Genomic DNA, 23,959 nt, shown 5'->3' with positions numbered 1-23,959 from the left:
ACATTGTGTTCACAAACCCAAAGAACTGGTAGCCTGCCAGAAAAGGTGTTATCTATTGAGCATAAAAAGCAAGGAGATTTTGTATGGTGTAGGATCTGTCAGTGCAGAAGGAGGTCTGTAAATACATAAGAATGTTTCATCTGAAGAGGGTCCATGACATCAAATTGCTTTCTGGGTTGCCCTGTGGAAAGAATTTCACAGGGGAAGAGTACAGAATGGCAGGTGATAAGAGTTAAGCTAGCAAAGAACAAGGATTTTTTTGGTAGCAAGCCTGAGCTCATTCATTAGCAAATTGCTTGCTTTCCTAGACTGAAAATGTACTAAGTTTACTCCAAATAAGCAAGTTTTTCTTGCAAAAATATCAGCCTGCATTCTAAAACCATTGCCCTAACAAACCATTGCCCAAGCTTTGCAGGATGCACAGCTGAAATCCTGACAATCTGAGATGCTGACAGAAATGCTAGGAGTAATAGATGTGAGACATGTCCAGGATTAATTTTTCCAGCTCAAGATTAAGGAAAATATATTATTAAATCCCATTTGCAGGGGTGTGGTTCAAGGCCAAGGTATCACAGGTGCTTTTGAAATCTGAATGTCAATGCACCTGTAACTGTTAAGTGATACTCCTATAATATACTATAAAATCTGAAAGCCATTGATTTGGAGGAAGCAACTGTCACCTGGAGCTCATCATAAAATATTACACTGCTGTGAAAAAAAAAAAGGGCTTCCTAAGCTCTTATTCTACAAGCACAGGACGGTTTTGTGCTCTGTGCCAGAGCTTGAGCTGGTAGGACTTACCTCATTACAAAGCAATTTCCAGTCACTGCCAGAGATGATTGTCATTGTACACGACACTTCCGCCTGTTCTTGCCCCTGCTTTGCATTTTCTTATTTTGAGGAAAGGACACGGAAATGAGAACAGACCTAGATGTGGCACATCTGTGTTTTGCATTGTGGAAATTCTCCACTGAGAGCAAACAACAAGACTACAGCACTTTGCAGCAGCTGAGAAAAAGAATTTCTAAGTACCTGTTTCTGGAAACAAACCTAGATTCATCATATCTTTCTTTAGCCTAAGACCAACACACATTTTCTCACTGTCCAGTCAGAAAAAAATAGATATGTGAAAATATGGAAAATATCCCAAAATTCTGCCAAACTAAGTGGTGATTTCCTGTTCAAGCAGTTCAGACTCAGATTTGTCTCTTCCTCTGTAATTCTGTAATTAGAGAATATATACATCTTGTGACTTACAGCACTTCACAAATGTTTGTTTACATATATTCTTTTTCTTCCTTTCGCATATTACTTTCTTTCATTTAGGGCTAAGCCAATGATTTCAAAACCAAATATTTCTTTTGCTCTAATGTTAAAAGTTCAGTCTGTGATATTTACTTTCCATAGTATTCCTCTGAACTATAAAAATAAGGGTGTTCTTAGTTCCTATTAAAAATAGCTATTTTGGGGTTTTAGAACATAATTTTCTTTAAAGAGCACTAAAAAATAAAGTTGTCTAAGCCAAACTAAAAAGTCTTCTGCCTTTTATTTAATGCAAATCATATTTATAGAAGTCAAAAAAGTAGGTCTGAAATTGATGCAATGCTTATACTTCCTCAGAAGAAATAGTCTCAGCATTAAAAAGCTTCCAAAGCACTTCTATAACTGTGTCTGGTTAAGAATTTGTATGCTTTTCCTGAGTCATCAAAATTACTGTCACAGAAAAAATAACTGCCCTCAATATTTTCTTTGAGGAGACTACAAGTAATAGGATTAGATTATTACTTCAATTTTTTTGTGATAAAGCTGCATTATTTGTGATTTTTAAAACATTTTAGTCCAAGAGATTTAAGGAAAAATACTAAAGAACACTAAGAAATATCTTTCTTGATATGTCATTTTCAAATATAGTGGCTGCCCATCTTGACTATATAACTAGAAGTTAGGTGAGCTGAAGGGATAACCTAACACTGCCGAAGTCAATCAAAATTTAACACCATCAGCAGATCAGCAACAAAATCTCAGATCTCCTTTACATGTCTTCCAATTGACCTGGGTGACATTTGGGAAATGTAATTTCCTTGTGGACTTATCTTGCCTGGGTTGGTGCCAGTGTCTTCCCTGCAGACTGAAAATTTCTGGTGCAGGCTTTCCCATGGGAATTTAACTACCTAGGACCCTGGTCATCTGTGAGTGGAACACCAAATCCTAGTTTGCAAAGAAATAAAACATAGAGGAAGGAAAAAATGGACATCCTTGCATTTAAGAGCAATGAGAGCTGAAGAGGATACTACTTACTCTTCAAATGGAGTAGATGAAGTGGGGGTTCTTGTTTTTAGTGCCAGGTCGTGTTATAAACCAGTTTGTCTCACTTATACTGTAAAACTGTCATTGAAAGCAGTCATTTAAGACAAATTTGGTCATAACAATGCAGGCTGAGAATTAGCTTCACAATTTACCGCAGCAGAGGGTGTACTATAAACCTACAGCATCCTTTAATTATGCAGTAAAAATTCACACACATGCTTTTTGTCTGCAGCAAACACAAGATTATGTTAAGGCATTTTAGCTGCCAATCAAAAGGGCTTGCTTGTTCACCTGTCCATAAAGGTCTGTAAGGTCTATAAAGTTCTGATGAAGACAGAGAAAACACCCTTTTTTGACAGGCTTTGTATGCCAGGTCAGTGCAGAACAGGCTAAATTAATCTTAGGTCTGACCTGTCCCAATGACCAGAAATTCAGTTTTGGATATGGAGAAGATTTCTTTTTGCTGAAACTTATAAGAGTGCCGTAACAGTGTTGTTGAAGTATGTTTTTCCATTTAGGAAAAAAAAAGGAAAAAAGTCTCAACAAAACGTCAAACTCAGCAAATGCCTTAAAGTGTTACTTAAAGTGTCACTTAAAGTGTCAAAGAAATATGTAAGAAAACATAGCTGAAGGCATGGGAAACTCTTTTATATGACTTCGTCCAGCACTAAGTAATAAAAGCCAAGCAATTTTGTACTGTCTAGCTATATAATTTAACCACCATTTAATTAAGCAAAATTTTAAATAGTAGTAATAAAAATGGGAATTAGTTCCCAAAGACTGAATAGCTGTTGCTGTGGCTGGAATTCAGAAAAAACCCACGTTCTTTCCCCATCTTCAAATCTATAGCCTAGGTAGGTATCTGGCTGTAAACTTTTCATAAAGTGATGGTTCTCACTGGGAGGCCATTCACTGTTTTTAAAATATATATAATAGAACCTCACAAATCCACCATTTAGCTTCTCAGAAAATCTCTTTCCCATTCTCTGTCATGGAGAACTCATAAAGTCAAAAAAATATTCTTAGGAAATATATTTTCACTTCATGCAGTAATGTGTTACATAGAGATATAAATAAATGAAACTAAAGCATAGCCTTCTAAATGAAGGAAAAAGCCATCTTTGCTTTTACAACCATGGTTACTCACTCTGAAAAAGAAATCAACATGCAAACTCTACATTAATAGATGTAAAGCGAGTATTATTTTATGACTTTATGAGATAATTCCTTCATTTTTGCAGTAACAGCTGAAGAGAAGACTGCTAGCAGGTGTGTTGACAACATTTCTTACTACAACTAATCACACTGTTGTACAGGGGTTTGAGATTGTGTGGAAACCCAAGTTCACCTTGCTGTGATTCTGGGCCTTTCAGCCCTAGAAGCTTGCCTAAATATTAGAAGAAAAAAATCAACCTGGACATTTTGTGCCATGTTAAAAGAGTTTGCAAAAGCAGAGGTGACCTGCCCACGTCTGATCTCACTTCTTAGCTCAGGTGGGCCATGGAAACACCACAGGACCAATGCAGGGTGTGCTTAAACCCCAGCCAGCAGCCCAGCCACTCACTCACTGCCCCACCAGTAGAACTGGGGAAGATAACTGGAAGGGTAAAAACCAGAGAACTCAGGAAATGAGATGAAGATAGTTTAATAAGGAAAGCGAAAGCCACAGACACCAGCAAACAAAGCAAGGAATTAATTCACTGCTTCCTGTTGACAAGTAGATGTTCAGCCATATCCTGGAGAGCAGGGCCCTATAATGTGTAAGGGTAACTCATGAAGATAAACATCAAATGCCATCACTCCAAACATCCCCTCACATCACCTCTTCCCCTTCTTCATCCACTTTGTATACTGAACATGATGTCACATTTACCTTTGGAAAATTATGGCCTCATCTCCTCCCATCTTAGCATGTATCTCTGACTTCCTTGTCAGTGTGTCAATATAGAAAAGAGAAACGGCCTTTAGTATGCAATAACAAAAACATCTTTATACTATGAACCCTGTATTCAGCACAAATGCAAAACACATTATCTTATCAGATACCATCAGTCAAAACCAGTACACAGGGCAAACAGTACCTTCCTGATTGATTGATGGAGTGAGGGACTCTGCAGGATTCACTGATCTGAGACCGCCTAAAACCAGGACAGACTCAATGCAGCTGAGTTAAACCTCCAAAACATAACCCTTAATCCTCAACCTTAACCTGTAACCCCTGTAACACCTAACCCTACCACCCTAACCATAACCCTAAACTGCAATGACCATAACCCTAATTCTAGGCACCTTAACTCTAACCCCAAACCCAACCCTGACCTCTCACTCCAAACCTAAACCCTAACCTTAACACCTAAGAGGAAAAACTTTGGACAAGATTTCACTGCAGGCATGACGAAGGACAAACGCATTAGGATTAACCCAATGATAATGTATAGCTGTGGTTTTTCCTCTTCTCTCCTTCAGCAATATGTCCAGTTCAACTAACAGCATAAGGAGGTGTACAGAGTCCTTTGAAACTCTCATCAGTACTCATCTTTCATTCTGCTGCCTATGGAAAAGCTGTTGCATTATAATTAGGAAATATTTGATGTGCCGCTATTTGTAATGCCAATAATGCTAAAAATGTAATGCTGGACTTCTGTTACGAGAGGAAGAGATAACATTTCAAGAGGTGTACATTTTGATGAAAGTATGATAGATTATGATAATCAGAAGCATAGAAAATATTCAAATTTAGGCTGTATGAGCAATTCTGTAAGTTCAAGTGTTCTGTGTACATTAGTCATAAGCAACTAGAGGGATGTCTGGTACCTTTCCTTGAACCATCAATGAAAATATTGAAGGATATTGAAGTCTGCAATGACAAAAGATTGAAGTAGCAGTAGTACTTATAAATTCACAAAGCACAATTCATTGTTTTAGCTGGGTTTTTAAAAAAAAAATTAATGGTTAATACTATTAAATACATTCCATAGGATTAAATCAGAGTTAATGTTGTTAAGCAAATGCAAGAATGCCGCACAGCCTTGCCTGCTCCTGAAACAAAAGCATGTACACATGACCTTTACACAATGTTGTGTATTTTGTTGAAAGTTACTCTATAGAAATCTGAAATCTGTATCCACAGATACAGAAATCTGTAATTTGATAGATTGACATTAAAATGATATGTTAAAAGAAATAGTTTAAGTGTACCTGACAAACACCTCATTCATGCTTCTACCTTGAATTAAAATCCAGATTTGTGTAACTTGGTCCTAAAGGCAACTAGGGATTGAAATGCTACAGCTTCCCCAAGAAATCTCTTCTAGTGTTTCTTTATCCTCAGTGATAAAACAGAATTAATTCAGCAGGGATTTCTGGCCATCCACATAAAAAATGAAATAGTCTTAATGAAAAAGGCACTTTATAGCCACCTTCTTCAGCATGAAAGGCAGAACTCAAGAACTCAAGAACTCTTTGCCATAGAAACTAATTAGCACTCTGAAATTTGAAACGCTTAAATGCATGAGTATTTGTATTATTCACATTTTCACTCCTCCAGTAGTCTTTGTGAAAGAAATTCTACTGTTCTCACCAGATGCCACAAAACAGGATTAACTGAACATGTTTCTGGTTCACAGAGGTAAACCATGCCTCTAATTAATGTAAAATAAATCATACTATTTGATATAAATGCTATTCAAATATTTAAATTGATTAACGATTCAAATATCATTAGGATATGTGAGAAAGAGGGAATAATTTCAAGGCATAATCTAGATAGCTTGTTAGACGTATGAACTGCTGTAAATGGCACATTATCCTTCTCTGAAGTGCGCTCCTTTTCTGCGGTATACAGCATGGGCAGTCCTTCGCTCTCACTTTCGACGCCCAAATGGCGACACGGGCACAACAGAGGTGACCCAGGCAGGGAGCGCACGCCTTCACCAAGCCCGGCGGAGCTGCCGGCGCAGCTCCCCCACATCCTCCCGCCGCGCCGAGCCGCCCGCGTCCTCCGCCCCCGTCCCCACGCCCAGGCCCCACCCGCTCTGGCGCATTGGCCACGCTTGGCCCGCCCCATCCCCGCCCCGGCCAAGGCGGCCTTGGCCGCGCCTTCTGCCGAGCGGCGCCGTAGCGGATCTGGACGGAGAAGGGATCCGCGGAGCGGTCCCCGGCTCGGCCCGGCTCATCTAAGCTTCAGCGGCGCCGCGGACTCGTCTCCCCGGCCGAGGCGAGCGAGTCACCGCTTGCGAGCCCAGCTGTATGTCAGGGCGAAAGAGAGACGAACTAAACGCCAAAGAACCTCCAGCCTCCGGTCCTGCCTGGTTTTATTTTATCTTCTGCAATTATTTCGGAAAAAAAATAACCAAAAAATACATCGCCGTGTTTTTAACAATTCGTGTCGCGTGTGCAGCTGTTCCCAGCACACCTCTGATAAACAAAGGAAAAGGGGGAGGGGGCCCGCGTTTCGCAGAAGACATGCGTTCCGTCAGGAAGAGGTGGACTGTGTGCACCATAAGTCTCCTCCTCATCTTCTATAAGACGAAGGAAATAACACGGACCGAGGAGCGCCAGGAGGCAGCTCTCGCCGGGTAACTGCGGGGCGCCGCGACGGGAGGGCGGTCCGAGGGGGCGGCTGGGCCGGGTAGGTTGTGAGGGGCTCCGGCGCTCCTCGGGCTGTGACCCTCAGCCTGCGATGTCAGCGCAGCTCCCCGCTCTCGCTGACGGGCGCAGCCGCAGGGCCCGGATGCCGCTGCGGGACGAGGGGCGAGCGGGGCTTGCTGCCGGGGGTCGGCGGCCGCAGGGTGCGACTGCACGGGAAAGAACGGGAGCTGCCCTGCCTCGGAAGTTGCCTCTCAGCCGCCGTAACGGGGCGCCCCTGGGAAGTTTCACCTGTCAGCGGCTGCCCCGGAGGCCGGGACGGCCCGAGGTGGCTGCGGCGGTCGCTGGAGCGCGTTGTGCCTCGGTTCCTTGCCTTTCGCAGGCAAGCGTGCTGGGATGCGGGCGAACGCCTGCTTCCGTCTTTGATGTTTGCCTGGAAGCTTTGCTTAACTTGGCTTTTTCTTAAGGATTCTTGCTCTATGAGAAGTGAAGGTAGCTCTGGAGCTTCCTCTCCTGGGAAGTCTGGTCCCTCTCTGAGGCCGTCTGTTTCATACTCTCCCTTTGCTGCCTGTGGTTGACTCAAAACGAAAGGCAAAGTGTTCCTTGCCATTTTTATCTTTGTACCTCAGCTTTCTCTTTATGTATGTGAATGCCGGCATTCCTCATTTTTCTCCCAACTTGCAGCTGTTCTCTGGAGATGCTGCGTTTTCAGCCAAGCTGGTTTTTCCATGGAGATGTATAAGATTTTGGTTTCCCTGGAGCAATGCGTAAATTTATTGGTCGTTCAATGTACTCGATAAAAACGAAGTAGGAACTCACACTTTCTGTTTGTTTGTGCATGTCGACTGTGGATAGAATTCTTTCACAGCAGATTTTTGTCCTCTTGTGTAAGCCCTTGCCTTAATTTAAGGGGGAGGCGTAAGGGGATTGTAAGTAGCCGTACAGGCCTGGAGGAAGCTGAGGCAATTACAGCCTCCTTGGCCCCCGGAATTGAAGACAGAAAGCACATCCCTCTCTTTCTCAGGCGGTCTGGTGAGGGAGGAGGACACAGGCAGCTGAGCACGGCACATGCTGAGGGCATGGGCTGTCCTCACCTGTGTGTACAAGATTTGCTTCCTTTTTTATTCAAGATTTTCACAGCTTTCTGGTATCTCTTCCTCTTGCTCAGCCTGGGTGTAATCCACTGTCTACCACAAAGCTATCTGTATTCTTAGGATATGTACGGAAGTTTAAAATTTGGTGTTACAGCTGTGTGAAAACAGGCGTGAAAATCAGCATGTGAGGTAGAATTGTCATTGATACCCATGTTTCTTAGTATGTACTGCTTCTCTCAGACTAGAAGGAGCTGATGAAGTAATTCAGAAATCACTTTATATAAGTTTGAGACGAAAAAACTGCTTTCCACTCACTGCACGTTGTTTGACACAACGTAAAACCTTATTAAAATGAACTGTTGTTTTAATATTAAATGGAAGGAAATAAGTATGTTTAGTTATAAATACGTATGTTGCTAACAAACCTTTTAAAATACAGCTGTAATATACTTCCGACTAGTCATTGTGATATCTCTGTTTCTTTATCAGGGAGACTTCTTGTGCTGTATGGTACTACTCACTTTCACTGTTGAAATATTTTTTCTCTTCACAGCCTGTCATCCCATTCATTACTGTATGAAGCAGAAAAAATAGCCTAAAAATGTATTGCTCATAACTGCTTCCCCTATTGATGTTACACTTGCCTTTCTCCTGAATTAGGGGTTTGGGATGTTGGGTTATTTTTGACTGGTCATGTGGGCAAGCAAAGTCAGTTTTCCATGGGTTGTTGTACTTTCAGAAGTTACGGATGTACGAGGTGGCCCATTTTATGGTTAATAGTAGCACCAGACAATTCAAAATAGACTGGCTATATACAGTTCCAAATTACGTGAGAAACTCTAAACCAGCTTGCACTTTCATAGAGAAGTGTGCTAGGACAATTACTGTGAAGTGCACCCTATTTCAAATAGTAATAACCTTTAAAAGTTAAGCAAGTAATGAAACATGCATGGTATGGGCAGAGTAGTCTTGCTTAAGCAGTGTCATCTTCTACTGATAAGGAATACACTTGAAGTCAGTTACTTTATTTAATGAACTATCTTCGTGAGAAGAGAGTCTTGTTATATAGGTCTGATTGGTCACCAAGGCAAGATAATCCAAAATGAAGGCTGACACTGTCAGCTGTCAGTTCCAGCCGCAGTGTGACAGCTGTTTCAATTATATCAGAGAGGATTTGCAATGATTCTAGAAGATACAAAATAAGCCACATTTCTTTCACTGATTTACACAATGAAAAATTACCTGGAGAAAGTTTTGATTTTTATGTATTAGTTTATTTAATATTGCTTTAAGTGACAATTAATCTAATAAAAGAGAGAGAAACATCTAAATGAGCACAATTGTGTTCATAGTAATAACTTTAACACAAAGTGCTTAGGACCTTCTTTCATAAGAACATAATTTAACATTTTTTCAATGTACAATCTGTGTAATTCACCACAATTGTAAATTGTGACTATGGAAATCAACCTCATTTTGAGTGCTGTGGTTTAAGTTTTGTCAGTGCATTTTCTTACTAAGTTTTATCACTTGTTTCACTGTTCAAGTGTGTACTAAATTATATTTAATCTAGAATAAACTAGAGACATCTCTGAAATACCCTTAGACTGAGAGTTTTGCATGGATGTAATTTTGTCATTTTCCTTTAGATGCATGCACTCAATGCATGTAGAAAATACATGCAGGAATGTATATGTAATTAATATTATTTCAACGATTTTGGAAAAGCTTTAGAGAATAAGTTTTGTCCAGATTCACAATTTGGAGTTTATTGTAGTTCTTGTTATGTCTGTTCCATTACAAATATAAACAAATTTAAGCTCTTAATTTGCATATTCAACTATTACAGATAGCTGTGTCATAGATTTTTTTCTGTTACAGTTTATTTTCTTTGGAAAGCTAAGAGAGTTGCTTATTTTTGTTGTGAATAAAAGGATATATTGCTGGTGCTTGGGATGTAAATTACTTAAACTGGAGTTAACCTTGACATAATTGTGTGTTTTCTTTATTGCATTGCAGAGATGGTGTACTGAGTTTGAGTAGATCAATGATCAATAGCTCCCATAAGATAATTCGAAAGGGTGGCTCCTCAGTTTTCCAACATCCAGCAGAAGATTGGAAAATCAATTCTTCTTTAGTAATGGAAATAAGGTGAGCTTCTTAAATAAAAAAGCAATTAATTTCACCTTGCCAATTATTATTTTAATTCATGTTGCTTTATAATTCCTTTGGTCTATAAAACAGTAATTTGATTTACATTTGCAGATGGATGTTTTTAAACTGTATTTAGGTTTCAGTGTTAAATGCCACTGCATGACGTCAGACTTCAAAGTAAAGTCATCTTTCATAAGAATTAATAAAATGTTTTCATCTGGCTGTGACTGTTAGACCTGTGCAATCAACCTCTGTGTGCAATCAATCTCTGTTATTTATGTCCTTATTTAAGCCAGTTGTCTAGAACTCTTCCACAGTCAGTGATGAGAAACTGGTGCTTTTAGGATGTGATTTTCTCTCATCCTAAAGGTTTGATATAGAACAGGTGAAAGTATCCTAAGCATACCAGTTTTCCTCCCTTGACTACAGAGGGAGCTTAGGCAGAGAGCTGGGATGCAGGAGTCAATAGCTGGGCCATCAAGTGTCGGGAATCCACTTGTGGCTGTGCCTGGTCCACGTCACAGGGTCAGACGCTGACAATAGCTGTGTCTTAAGCAGTTTCCTTTCTTGATACCAGCCAAAAAGAGCCTTAGGCCTATGCTGAGGGGGCAACCCAGTAGCAGAGTTGAACTGTGGAGTTGAACTGTGTGATGGTTCTGATGTGTCTTTACAGTGAGTGGATCTCTGCACCTTGGGGCCACAGAGAGTAGCAGGATGCCTCTGAGTGCGTCGTGTCATATGTTCCCCATCTTCATCAGGAAGATGGCCCATGAGAGAAGCTTAGGGAGCGTGGGTTGGCAGTGTGGAGATCTAGGAGTGTTGCATTCTATGAAAAATGAGGGAAAGTAACTATTTTTAGCAACAATCATATAGCAGGTTAGACCTGATTCCTGAATATTAAGATTTTGAATAGTAATGTGTTCTAATTAAAATGTAGTTTCTATGTGATTTCCCTTTCTACTTTTAATTTTTTTGTTTTAAATTTTTTTTAAATTAAAGGACAGTTTGCAAACCCCTTACTTAGGCATTGTTTCCAGGTATAAAAGCATGGCTTCTCTGAATTAGAAATTTAGGGATTTTTTTTAATGATTGCTATTTTATGTCCCTAAATCTAAAGCGTGAAGAAGATAAAAGTAGCTCAGAAATGTATCTATCATAAGTTATGGGTCTAAAAGTTGGGAGAAAACAGCATTTTCTGCTTGTGATGTAAGCTGATTTGGAAATGATTGAGTGGCTATAAGTAGAGACAATTATTCTCAGTCATTTTACTGAAAATTTGAGTATCATATTTCAAAACCATTTAAAACTGATACACCTTGCTGCTCAAGCCAAACAACAAACAAGAAAAAATATTGCAATAACCTTTTAGTTAAAATCAAGAGAGAAAATTAAGTTTGAGTTTTGCAAATTTTCCACCTGTTCCAAATGCAAAATATGTTATTCAGACAAAGAGGTAAAACAGTAGAGAATGCTTTAGTATGTTTTCATCCTGTTAATACATGTGTATTATTTCATGTGTGTCATTTCAATCTACTAAATTAATGAGATTCCAAATAACTTTTTTCTTTATTGTCTCCAGAGGGGGAAATTTCTCTTATTTAGTACACTGTTGTGTACTTAAGAACCACTTTTATATATGGGGTTTTTTTTTAAATACCATGCAAGGAAGAGGGTCTTTTTTGTCTCATTAGTATAGTGAAGAAAACAGTGGTTTTTTTGTCTCATTAGTATAGTGAAGAAAACAGTGTATCTTGTGCAGTGGCTTAAGTACTAGATGTAGAGGTTCCACTGTAATTCTTCCATTGTAAGATTTTCTGTACCATAGAGGGCATAAAGATGAGATTATTTAGAAGTCCACATTGCCAGTCTTGTTTTCAGAGGAAGTGGCTACCTTGATGAACTCTGGGGCAGAGAGTAGGTGTGAACCAGAAAATTATTTTAGATTAATGTGACTTAGGGCCAAAAGTTGACGTGAACTCTACAAAAGGAGTCAGTGCTACCCGCCAGGCATCATCTTTCCAGCAATCCTCTTTGCTGACGTGCATAGTACATTCAGTTATGGTTCTCAGTGGTGAGGGAGGGATATCAGGCATGCTTTTCGCTGAGGAAGCCGCATGCAACCCCTTATGATGTCTTTCAGTCTGATGTTAACCAAATTATATACTTTCTCTCACTTTTTCTCTCACTTTCTCTCACAAATTATATACTTACTCTCACTTTTTCAGGTGGTTTGCTATGCACCTTTCTTCCATGTTACAGCAGTAAGAAGCATTTTAACTGTAGTTTTACCCTTACACACCTATCAGCACTAACTTTAAAAGGGTCTAGCAAAGTTTACAGTATTCTTGTGGTTTAACTAGCTGCTAAGTCCTCCATAATATCTTACATGCACTGTGTAGACTATGAAGATGATTCATTGTCTAGAATTGCAGCTGTTAACTTGAAGAGTGGTTGGTGGTCTTGTGGTGTGACCAGAGGAAGTAACAGTAAGAGAGAAACAAAAAACAAGCTAGTGCCTGTTGACTAATGTATAAAATGTTAGCAGTTCTAAGTAGTGTAAAAATAATTTGTGAAGCCATTAGTGTGTATCATGAAGATATTTCATAAAACTTATAGTCACCCATAAATGACAGATGTTTTTGTGTCTTACTTCAGCTTGCCACATTAGCAATTTTCAAATGTAGAAAGTATTTTTTTGCTTTGTGCAAGGACTATCGGTCAGTGATGTGTCAAATCTTGTTGATTGGCATGCAGAATATTGTACTCTGCTATTGCTTTGTTGACTTTGTGGGCATCATCTCTGGCCATTTTATTTTTGCTCAGGTTAGTGATGTGTCTATCAGTCTCAAAGGCTTTAGGAATTCTTGGCAAAGCCAGGCTCAAGTAGGAGTCAATGAGTGGTAAATCTTCTTTATCAGGATCCCATGGAGGGATGGACAGCTTCCAGTGGGCTTCTGGTGCTCTAGAACGTTATAGCCAGAGAAGGCAGTCTGTGGAGTGTAGCATCCTTCTTGGGAAGGCAGCAGGCTTTTGGAGATACTAAGCAGGGTTAAGAAGAAGGAGCTGGACTTTCTGTGATTGAGGTGAAAATTATGGGTATTACTAATTACTTGGACTGTGTGAAATGTGCTGCCTTTACAGTGACTAATTTAGTGGGAGACTGATTTTTGCAACTGATGTTACCTTCTCATTGCTGGCAACTTCTTTGAAGAAGAATTGGTAATTCCTGTGACAAAGGGAAGAAGGGAAAGAAGACTGCTTTCTTGGCTCCCTGTTCTGAGTTATTTCAGTCATGAAGAGGAGTCCACCATCTGCTAAGGTTTTATGTCTTACGTCCTTTCTACTCTCTGTAGCAATGTGAAGGTTTTCCTTATGCTTATAGAAATAAGGAGACTTCATTTGTAATGTAGTTTCAGAAAGCAGGGATGTGGATGAGATGGTACAAACCTGTTTGGGAAAGCCTTCCACACAGGGCTGATGACAGCACATCTGTAACCTGTGTGAAATGAGCTACAATTCGATGTCTGTGTCTTTTTTCTACTTACTTTTAAGTAAATATGGGAATTTATGTTGAAAGGAGCAGAAGAAGGAATTGCAGGAAGGCATATTTTTTAATAAGTACATTGGGACTGTATTTATCTCTGCAATGTAAGAGAGACTATTTCCTGTCAGAAAAGTGTGAGAATTTGTAAGACGTTAGCAGCATCTAAGGAAAAAAAAAAGCATCTTCCTCCTTCAGAAGGTTCAGATTATTATCAATTTTTGTCTTACAAGTTAGTGTGAAACAGCTGTCACAAGTCCCTGAAGTGCAAGGAGTAAATACAGAACCAGCAAGGGAGCACTACAATTGTTCTGAAGCTTTTGGAGCAATGTTCTGAAGCCATTTGCCCTGTTTCTTTCTGATTGTTTTTGTGTCAAAGACATAGAATCCAGGGTTCTCTGTTCTGCTTTAGTCATAATAAACCTCAGGAGATTTCTGTTTGCCAATCTACCTTACTCTACTTGCTTATCTTCTTCAAAAGCTGGTATATGAACGGTCTTCCTGTGTTAAGCAGTAGTTGAGTTTTGTTTATGGTCTTCCTTTTGCATGCCCACTCTCTTGTATTACAGCATTTCTGTTTGTGTGGCCTCCATCTGCTGGGAACTCCTAGAAGCCCTTCCAGGGTTATTTGCAGCTAGGTATGTTTTTAACAAATCCAAAGTAGTGGTTGAACTAGATGATCTTTCAAGTCCTCTTCCAACACAAAGTATCCTATGATTCTAAAGACTGCTTTCCTGGAAGAGCTTTTCTTGAAACTTCCTTTCAGACTAAAGTAAAACCTAGCACAGGTGCAAATACCTGTGGTCTGCTGCCTCCACAAGAAACCAACAGGAGCTGGAACTCTTGTCATTTACAAGAGCAAGCTGTGACCTTCTGTTACCACAGAGTTTGTTCTTTCATGTTGTTTTTAATTAAAATAATTTAGCTGCAAAAAATCATGTTTTATCTAGGTTGTAATCTCTGGTGATTCTAAAGGCTGAGAGCCACCTTCTGCTTTCCAGCTGCAGAGTGCAAAGCAGAGTCAGGACTTGCTAGGGGTGGAAAGTTGAGTTGTTTATGAAGGCCTGTCAGAGACAGTCTTCAGATGATCAAGAGGAGGGATTAGAAATCTACAGCTTAAAAGTTTAAAAAAAATGTTTATGGTTTTTTGATTCCCAGGTAAGGGAATGAAGGATATTGCTAAGAATAAGGTGTAGTCCTAAGCAAGGCATAAGGAGCAAGAGCAGCCTCAGCTGCTGTGGAAAAGATCTGAGGAATACTGTGCTTCCAGTGAGGCCAGGGAAGCACTGACAGAGGTACATGGGGAGGTTGTCAAGTCCCCACCACACAGGATTATTAGGAACATATTAGATAAACATGCACTGGGGAACGTGTAGATAAAGGCACATCTTCAGTGGGCACAGAGAGGATCAAGTCCATCTCTGTTCCATAATGTGATTGCTGGTGAACCCTCCTGGGCACTTAGAATGCACTCTAGAGCCTTCTTCTCACACCAGAGGGTCTACTCAAGTCCAGCAGCAATGATTTATGGCACTGCCTTCCTCTTCAAAAATGACTTTTCCCAGAAAAAGCATTGACATTCATATTTCAGTTTTCTTAAGAATGTCTAAAAATATACAAGGTTTTGTAATCTTAAAATTCAAATCATCTAGTGGTCAATTTTCTTTCGTTCACTCACACAGTTCTGGGGCAGGTGAAGAACAGTTTGAGATTGTATAATAGTTTTGTCGTACAAAGACCACAGTACAAAATGAAACTAGAAAAATGCATCATGAGGAGAATCTCACCATGCTGCCCCAGAGCAGTACATAGTCTTAACATTTGGAAAGCTGTTCAGAGATATTACTGTTGCATGAATTCATCAGACAACCCGGAGTTTCAGTTGGTCCTTAAATATTAGGGAGATCTGTTTCTGCTTATCGAAGAAAAACCATAGGTCAGTCACAGATTATGACACTGTGGTTTTTTTGAGTCGTGCAAACATGTTCCAAGCAGCTGCTTGGCTACAATTAAGGGTGAGTCACATCAGTCTCACCTGCCCACAAAACGGCTCAGGTCACATCCTGACACAGTTTTATTTGTCATAAAAAAACTTGAAAACCACCTCAAATGAAGCTGTTCATTTACTCAGTTTAACTTAAGGCTGCAGAACACTGTTTCTTCAAGGTTTGCTGAAAATAGGGCTCTTTTTTCCCTTGCAGTTGAGCTAACTTTTGAATTTAATATGCAGCTTGAAGTGGATTAACACTTACTTGTCATTATTTTGTCATGTCTGTTTAATCAGAATAACCTTGTTGTGTTATTTTTGGTATTCTTTGTGGGACAGAACAGAGCTTTAAACAAGTTGTTATTATGAATCAGCCTCAAGACTTACTGAGACACTCTTGTACGTACATTCAATATTTGTAATGTCCCTCAGTATTTTTTTTCCCTTATCATATATGTGAAAATCGGAAGTACTGTTATCACCATGGTATCAGTGAGTCAGTAGCACAGAGGAACTTAAAACAATATCATGAAGTGTGCATTATTTATATGTTACTTTTAGTATTAGAATATACCTGCATACAGTCAGATGAACCAATAAAAAATATTTTAAAGTTAACATTATTGCATATCTCTTATATAAGGATTCTACTGCGTACTGCAAAACCTGTGTTACATTTAACTAAATATTGACAGCTAATGACAGCTTCAGATAAAAAAACATTTTTAAAAATGTGAGAAGATACTAAGATTAGAGACTTCTGACCATCTCAGTATTTTATTGAAAATAGATTCTGTAGACATTTTTTAAATTTCAGCTGTGTTAAGTGAGTGATTGATTATCTAATTCTAATTCAGGTCCACATGAAATTCTTTGAAGGACTTTTATAAGCATATAGATAAATGAGTTTTGAATGTAAGCAACCAAATGAATAATGGAAGCCAATGTGCTTTTACTTTTTTGACACTGTTTGTGTAAATTCACTGCCTTCCTCTTACTTTTAAAAATAATACAGAAGATAGTGTGTTCATACACAAATGTTGCTACTTTTTTGCTAATGTAGACAGTTTTAGGCCAATTTTTTCTAGATAACAGGGACTAAGGCAAATCTTCTGGTGATTGTTGACTTTTTGTTGTTGGAAACTAGTTTCTGTGAATTGCACATAATTTTTCGAGGTTTTGAGACTCATAAGTCATCCGTTCTCAAGTCAAAGTTGATGTGAAATGAGTTTCTTGATAGCTTGGCTATCAAGACTCCTCCCCCTGTGGAACATATCACAACAGGATAATGTAATTTTATCAGTCATGCTGTGAGACTCAATGTCCCATTAACAAAAGATATCTCCGCAGAGGAGAGGATTGGTTGTGGAAAAGATAAAGAAAACTGCCCCACCTGGTTTTAACAGATGGCAATCAAAAACACATTTCTGGCCACATCTTGCATTTGCAACCTATGACAGCTCACTTGCAATCATGATGCATCAGTGAATCCTCCATCTTTGGCCTAGGGATTTTTTCAGCTTTTTATGTCAAGGGTGTACTGAAAACTGCTCTGCTCTGCCAGTTTAGGCGTCAGTCATTGCATACATTAGTCATAACATTGCAGTCATTAAGTATCTCTTTTGAATCTACATATTGTACCTGTGCCAATTTTTGGACCCTTGTCTCCCCCTGTTGTGGCCAGAATGGAAGCTTTGGACAGAGTTTATTAGAGAATCCCTCCCACTGAGTTATGAGGTACAGAACTTGTTTACTAAACCCCTTGCATGTTAAACCCCTTCTCAGAGAGCAATCAAGTTATCCCAGACTTGGTCAACAGTTTATGTTTAAAGGATTGTGCACGTGTAATTGAACCTTTTTGCAACTTTGTCCACAAGATTAAGGATAGCAAATCAAATATACTTAAGTTATTAAAATAAATTATTTGTTGATGATCTTAATGATAATAATTAGACTAAAAGATCATTTTTATTTAATACATGGTACAGTTATAACTTCCAGTATAGTGCATTGTTTACTGAAGCCATATTGAAGCAACAATATTGAAGCTAACAAAATAATTGAGAAGAAATTGATGGTACTACCCATACCAGTGACCATGAGCAAGTCTCTTTTACTCAGCCTTAAGGAGTAACCTGGAAGGAGATTCCCATTCAAGGAAGGAAGCTACGTACACACTCCATCCAAGAAGGAATGTGTCAGAATTCTCTGCCATTAAAAAGGGGGCCTTATCTTTTGTACTATAAAGTGATTGACAGTCAGATGTATCAGCTCAGCAGTTAATTAAGTTACCAGTACTGTCATTTGTTGGTTCTATTATAAGGAGCTCTGTCTGCTGCATCCTCAGCAGTGTCAGTTTCTCCTAGGAAAGACTGTTCTTCGCAGAATAGAGTGCTTTGGGATTGATAAGTCAGGCTGGTCTCAGCATCCTTCAACACCAAAAGAAGGGTGAACGCCTCTTCTCCGTCAGCACTGATAACTTTTGCAAATGGAGGCAAGTTTGAGCTGCTTTACCTCCGCTTAGGCAGAGCATCCTGATGTCCCCATAAGCAGATACTGTGACTTCACTTTTCAGCTGACATAAAAGCAAACATTCTTCCTCAGTTATTTGCTTGGGGCTGGGAGTATACAACTGTTCATCTGCCATAGTTCACTTGATACATGGTAGTTTATTAAATCCTCATATTTGGTCATGTGTGTCTTAACCTGTGTAATAGTTTAAACAGTTATTTGCTGAAAAGATGGTCAATGTTTCAAAGTATTGATGAGTTTGTAAGAGATTTTGAGTTCAGCTCACAGCTTGACTGGACCCTGAGCTGTAGTAGTTTACTGTACATTATGTTTTAAGCTGATTTTGTTCAAATTGGTACAAAAGATTGGGTGTATTCTCATATCGTCAATTAGGAAAGCTTTAGTTAAACTTCAGTTAATTAGGATGAAGTTTATGCTAAACTGAATATATTACTCTTATGGTGAAATAAGAATCTACAAGAAAAGATGGCCATTCCTCAGCCAAGCTGAGGAACATAACATTTCCTGATCACAAAGGTTTCATGTGTTTAACTGTGGCAGTTTGTTTTTATGAGAGCACACTGCCACAGTTCTTTTTAATGTCTTAATTCCAAAATTTTGTGAAGATAGTCAAGCGCAGTATGCCTTCAAATTTTTAGTTATCTTTCCTTCCTCTGTGTCTTTGTATGTACAAGTCATTAAGCCCTAGTTCGGTAGTACTTGTGTGTTACATTGTAACCACAGTGTTAACTCCATCCTAAAAGCTTTGCCCATGCCCATCCTAGAGTATGGGAGATTACCCTGGCAGGAATGGCACTGTCTGCCCTCTGCTTTATATTGTGTGGTTTGTGCAGTCTGTATTGCTGCTAGATAAAATTCCATTTGAGCAGGGAGTGTTGGGTTTTGTCTCTGAATTTTTCTGTCAATGCAGGAAGAATATTCTTCAGTTCTTGGATGCTGAAAGAGACGTCTCAGTGGTCAAAAGCAGCTTCAAGCCCGGAGATGTAATTCATTATGTACTGGACAGACGTCGCACCCTAAACATTTCTCAGGATTTGCACAGCCTTCTCCCTGAAGTTTCCCCAATGAAAAATCGCCGATTTAAAACCTGTGCAGTTGTTGGGAATTCTGGCGTCCTTCTGAAGAGTGGTTGTGGAAAAGAGATTGACAGCCATGACTTTGTAATAAGGTAAGTTTTTATCTGCTGTTGAAGATGCAGGGTACTATGCTTCTTGCAGAAAAGCTGGGAGAAATGTTTTAATCCGAGGTACATATTACAGGCATTAACTGAAATTAATCTGAAACAGTATCCACCAACATGTGATTCCCCAAATTTAAATTCATGCCTATATTATTGATAAGAAGATTATTGTGAAAATAAAATACGGGAGAGAGGTTTGCCTTACTTAATTTTGCTTTTTGCTGTGCTTACTCCAGACAAAATTATTCTTACAGAGGTCTTGGTAGTAGAAATGCAAAATGGTTTTTCTTTTAAGAATAATTTTTTTTAGCTTTTGGTCAGCATAGATGGCCTTTTGTAAATTACTACATTATGTTTGTATAGCATGTAGTAAAATTTCTGTGTGGTATATTGATGTTAAACCAGGATGCCACTGAGGTAGTTGGAAGTAATCCTAATATATTCCTTCACATTGTATAAGAATCTATTCTTGCAGTTTGGGGGAAAATGATATATTTCACTTTTTATTCATTCTTCAAACACACACAGTAGAGGGCCTTTGGATTTTATGTATTGTGTCAAAGCTGACCTCATTTGACATCTTGGCGTTATGTAGAAAATGCTGAGCAAGAGATGGGTACTTCTGGTTTTGAAGCAGAAGTTTCAATTGATTTGGTTTGAGAAGGGTGAAAGGACAGAAAACAGGAGGATTGTGACAGAAAGCAATATAGAAATATTAGTCATTGTGAGTTATTTGCTTTTTCTTTTTTAACCTTAAAGAATGATGGGGACAATAAATAGTAAAAGGATATGGAAAGGTAAAATAATGGTTTTGCAGTACATAAATAAAAGAAGAATATACATGAGTTTTATATTTAATTTGAAAGTTATTTTAACAATTTTCAACTGAAGTAATAACACACTTCTCTTTCATTTTCCTTATTAGTCTTACTTGTACCACTAGTTACTGAAATTAGCATCCTTACTTACTGCAGAGGAAATCTAAAAGTAGTTACCACAGTTTTAAACTGCATGTAGCCTATGGCATGCTTTTGTATTCTCTCTGAGATTAAATATGATTCATTTAACAGGATGTCTTGGTTTTGGACAAATTTAGGAGGAACTGTTCTGAAAGGGTGTATCCTTTAATGAAGAGTAGGTTTTAGCAACTTTTTTTTTTATGGGTTCTTACAGGTTTAAAAGGATTTTCCTTGGAGAAAGTGAAAAAATTGTTTATTTAACAAGCAAGTTGTTTACAGGTATGAAAAGAACAAATAATGTTAAGTAATAAAACATTTTGCTGCTTTGAAGAGATTTAGGATTTTTTCTGTAGTGTGGTTCAGTCTTTTTCTGAGTCTGGAGCTGGCCTCTGGACTGCAGCGCAATGTGGGGTGGCCCCTGGACAATGTTTTGGTCTTTTGGATTGGAGAAAAGTTGCATGGTTCTAGAAGACAAAGCTACAGTTCCAGGAAAAACTTCTGCTTCAATTAACAAATGAAAAGCTAGCTTAAAAAGCAAAGAAACTACTCCTTCTGTTTTTCTCTAAAGAGAAAAAGCCATGAGTTGGGAGAAACCAAGGGTCTTATCTCTGTGTTTTTAAACACGGGTGGCAAAAAAATGTTATCACTTCTCTTTCCTCTTTTTCTCTCTCTGGGTTTAGCTTAAAGCTATAGGACACATTTTTGGGCACAAAGCAGGTGAACAAATCACGCCAGGACACAGGACCACAGAAAAAATTAGATGCTAGATTTTCTAGATAAAAATTTTCATAGGGAAGGCACGGTACATACTTTAGTCATCCCCAAGCCCTTCAGCACATTTTAACAAGCCATGAAAGTAGGTGATGATATCTGATAGGAGGTTTTAACTAATTCAGCTACATGGAGGAAAGATAATATTCTAAGCACTTGTTGGAGCTTAACAGGATCAGCAGGAAGTTATTGTTGCTAATTAGGTGTTTAGACTGGAGAGCAATGTGGGTGTTCTGTGAGGATGGTAAGGAAATGGAACAGGTCGCCCGGAGAAGCTGTGCGTGTCCCATCCCCAGAAGTGTTCAGGGCCAGGTTGTATGGGGCTCTGAGCAACCTGGTCTAGTGAAAGGTCTCCCTGACCATGGTGGGGAAATTAGAACTAGATAATCTTTAAGGCTCCCTCTCAGTCTAGACCATTTTATGATTCCATGAAACATCTCTCATATGGTATATGGCAATTAAAGTGATCTGTATAACAACTAGTGAGTCTGATAATATTCTAATTAATAATCCCTAATGTTTTAAGAATAACATGCTTGACCCTCCTGCCTATAGGGAGCTTGAACACAGTGATTTTTAATTTTTTTTTTAATTTACAAATGAAAGTTAAGATGTTTTAGAATTTACATATTATAATTTAAACTATATGATATTTATTTATTTACATCTCAATGCATCTATAGTTTTATAGCATCTGTTTAAATAGCAAGGAATTTGTTTGTAACTGAAGTAAAAGAAAAAAACAAATCAGTCATCAGAGTTAGTTTCCTGCATTCCTCATTTTCCATTTAGAAAAATTGTACATCACTTTATATGTAATCACATGGTGTAATTATGAAGTTCTGGAGTGCTTCGTAAGCCCTTACCTGTATTGCTGTTAGGATCCTGGTATTAAAATGTACCATGACACTCTGTTAATGTTTTTACTGTTATCTGATCTCTCTAGAAGTAAAATGTCCTCACTTATGTGCTGCCTGTTCTTGAAAGGAGTTTCTGAATGTATCCAAATGTATAGGCTGGTGAAGGACAGTTTTTGTAGAATCTTCTGATACCAAGTGCATTATGCCTATGTGCTGTGACAAGTATGTCATACTATTCTGGTTAAATATATTCCATTGATTTCAATTGTATTTTTTTTGGGGGGGGGGGGGGGGGAAGAGGGTGAAATCTGAAGGAAAATTTTGTCTCTGAGAGTTGTTTCTTAGAGGAGCAGTTCTTAGGTTAGAGTTAACACTAATGATACCATTAATTTAATGATCAAACTGACAGTAAAGGTCTGTGACAGTGAAGAGAACACAACAGATATCCAACAATATTTGCAGTATTGATTAAGTCAAGATCCTTTAAAGGATGTGAAGATGTTAATAATAATGGACAAACACACAGAAGTTTCACAGGTTTAGTGAAGTTATGCCTATTTTGGCAGAAGAAAATGTGGTCCATCTAATTAAAATGGGAAGCAAGGAGACTCTTTGTTTTTAAAAAAATCCCAAACTGTGATTACTATGAACTATTTTCTGATTCCCATATACCTTTCCTTTTTATCTCTCATGCTTTTATACCCCATCAGGAACTATTGGTCTGTATGTCCCTGCTACCCTCTTCTAGTGCCAAGCTTCAGTGTGCTGCATTTTGATCTATACCCAGACAGAGTCTGAAGCACTCCAAAATATATGATTAGATGAATAAGTACATCTTGTTCCCACATTTATGCACTTTCTCATGCTGAAATTACCAAGCCAGGGCTGAGTTAACTGTTGCATCTTACAGAGCAGATAAACTTCTTATAATAAGTGGTATATTTTGAACTGCAGTGTTTATGTAGGAGTTTGTGAGAAATGCAGCTGTATTTTGGGCAAGTGTAAAATAACAATGCTAAGCATTGCCAAGTAATAACTTGGAATTACTTCTGGAAACCAGTATGTACCAAACAGTTCAGCTTTGGCTTCAGAATTTGAACAGTATCAAAAATCAGAGTAAGTCATTATATTTTTTATTTTTTAAAATAATTTAATTGGACATTTGTGATGAGACCTATGCAAAAGCAGAGGCCAAGTTCAGTTTTGGAGTAATTTGGTTAAAACCAACCAGTCAGACAAACCCTGGTAAATTTATTGTGTTTTTTTCATGTGGTAACCCCACTTCTAGAAAAGTCTCTTTCATTTCTGTTTGACAGTATGGAGAAGAGGCCTGTTGAGTGAAGCTTTTTCAGTAGGTTCGGGCTGCTCTGACAAGGAACAGCCATGAGAAGATATTAGTTGCTTCTTTCTTTGGATTGAAGTGCCTTGTTTATATGTTACAACTCTTCTTTCCACACTGGAGTTTTTCCTGGTGACTCTGCCACCACTGAGGAACCAAATGGTTGTTTTTGCCATCACTGGTGATACAATTTTGCTGGGCAAATGCAGCTCTATTTTTCCAGCATACTTTGACTTTTGTTTTTTAACTTTACCATCCATGTGGTTAGTGAAGTTGACGTGAAAAACAAGCTTGTAGTCCCTTTTTTTCCCCCCCCTTTTGAGAGGAAAGAGTACATCCTTTAAAAGATGTCTTGGTTTGCCATGTACATAGGTGAGGATAATCTGATTTGACTGTCTCTCTAGCTTATTGATTTTTGTGGGCAATAGGTGAATATTTCTGTGATATGCAGAAGCAAGCATCATATATGGTATGAGCAGAAGACAGCAGATATGGTTCAGCAGATACGCTATGGCAGAAGAAAAGGACAGACCTAATCACACACTGAGGAGGTGTGGTATCTTATTTCAGGAGAGCAATTTAAATTAATAATAAGAAATTAGTAATAGCTTCATTAATGTGTGTTGCTCCTTCAGGCACTAGGAAAAA

The 23,959-nt window shown here is 38.6% G+C and overlaps 1 protein-coding gene across 1 annotated transcript in view; it reads left to right on the top strand.

Moving 5' to 3' along the window:
* Window positions 1-6,771: 6,771 nt before the first annotated feature.
* The window catches only part of ST8SIA4 (ST8 alpha-N-acetyl-neuraminide alpha-2,8-sialyltransferase 4), a gene marked incomplete at its 5' end in the record, with an annotated part of 48,279 nt that continues 31,091 nt past the window's right edge, over window positions 6,772-23,959 (top strand). The window contains 3 exons of the mRNA XM_084225842.1: window positions 6,772-6,884; window positions 10,008-10,139; window positions 19,113-19,370. Of these exons, the coding sequence (XP_084081968.1) occupies window positions 6,772-6,884; window positions 10,008-10,139; window positions 19,113-19,370 (503 nt within the window). The remainder of the gene's footprint in view (window positions 6,885-10,007; window positions 10,140-19,112; window positions 19,371-23,959) is intronic.

Source organism: Fringilla coelebs, assembly GCF_963513975.1.
Source record: "Fringilla coelebs genome assembly, chromosome: Z".
Lineage (NCBI taxonomy): Eukaryota > Metazoa > Chordata > Aves > Passeriformes > Fringillidae > Fringilla > Fringilla coelebs.
The sequence above is the reverse complement of the archived record's forward strand: the minus strand, read 5'-3'. Positions and strand labels throughout refer to the sequence as shown.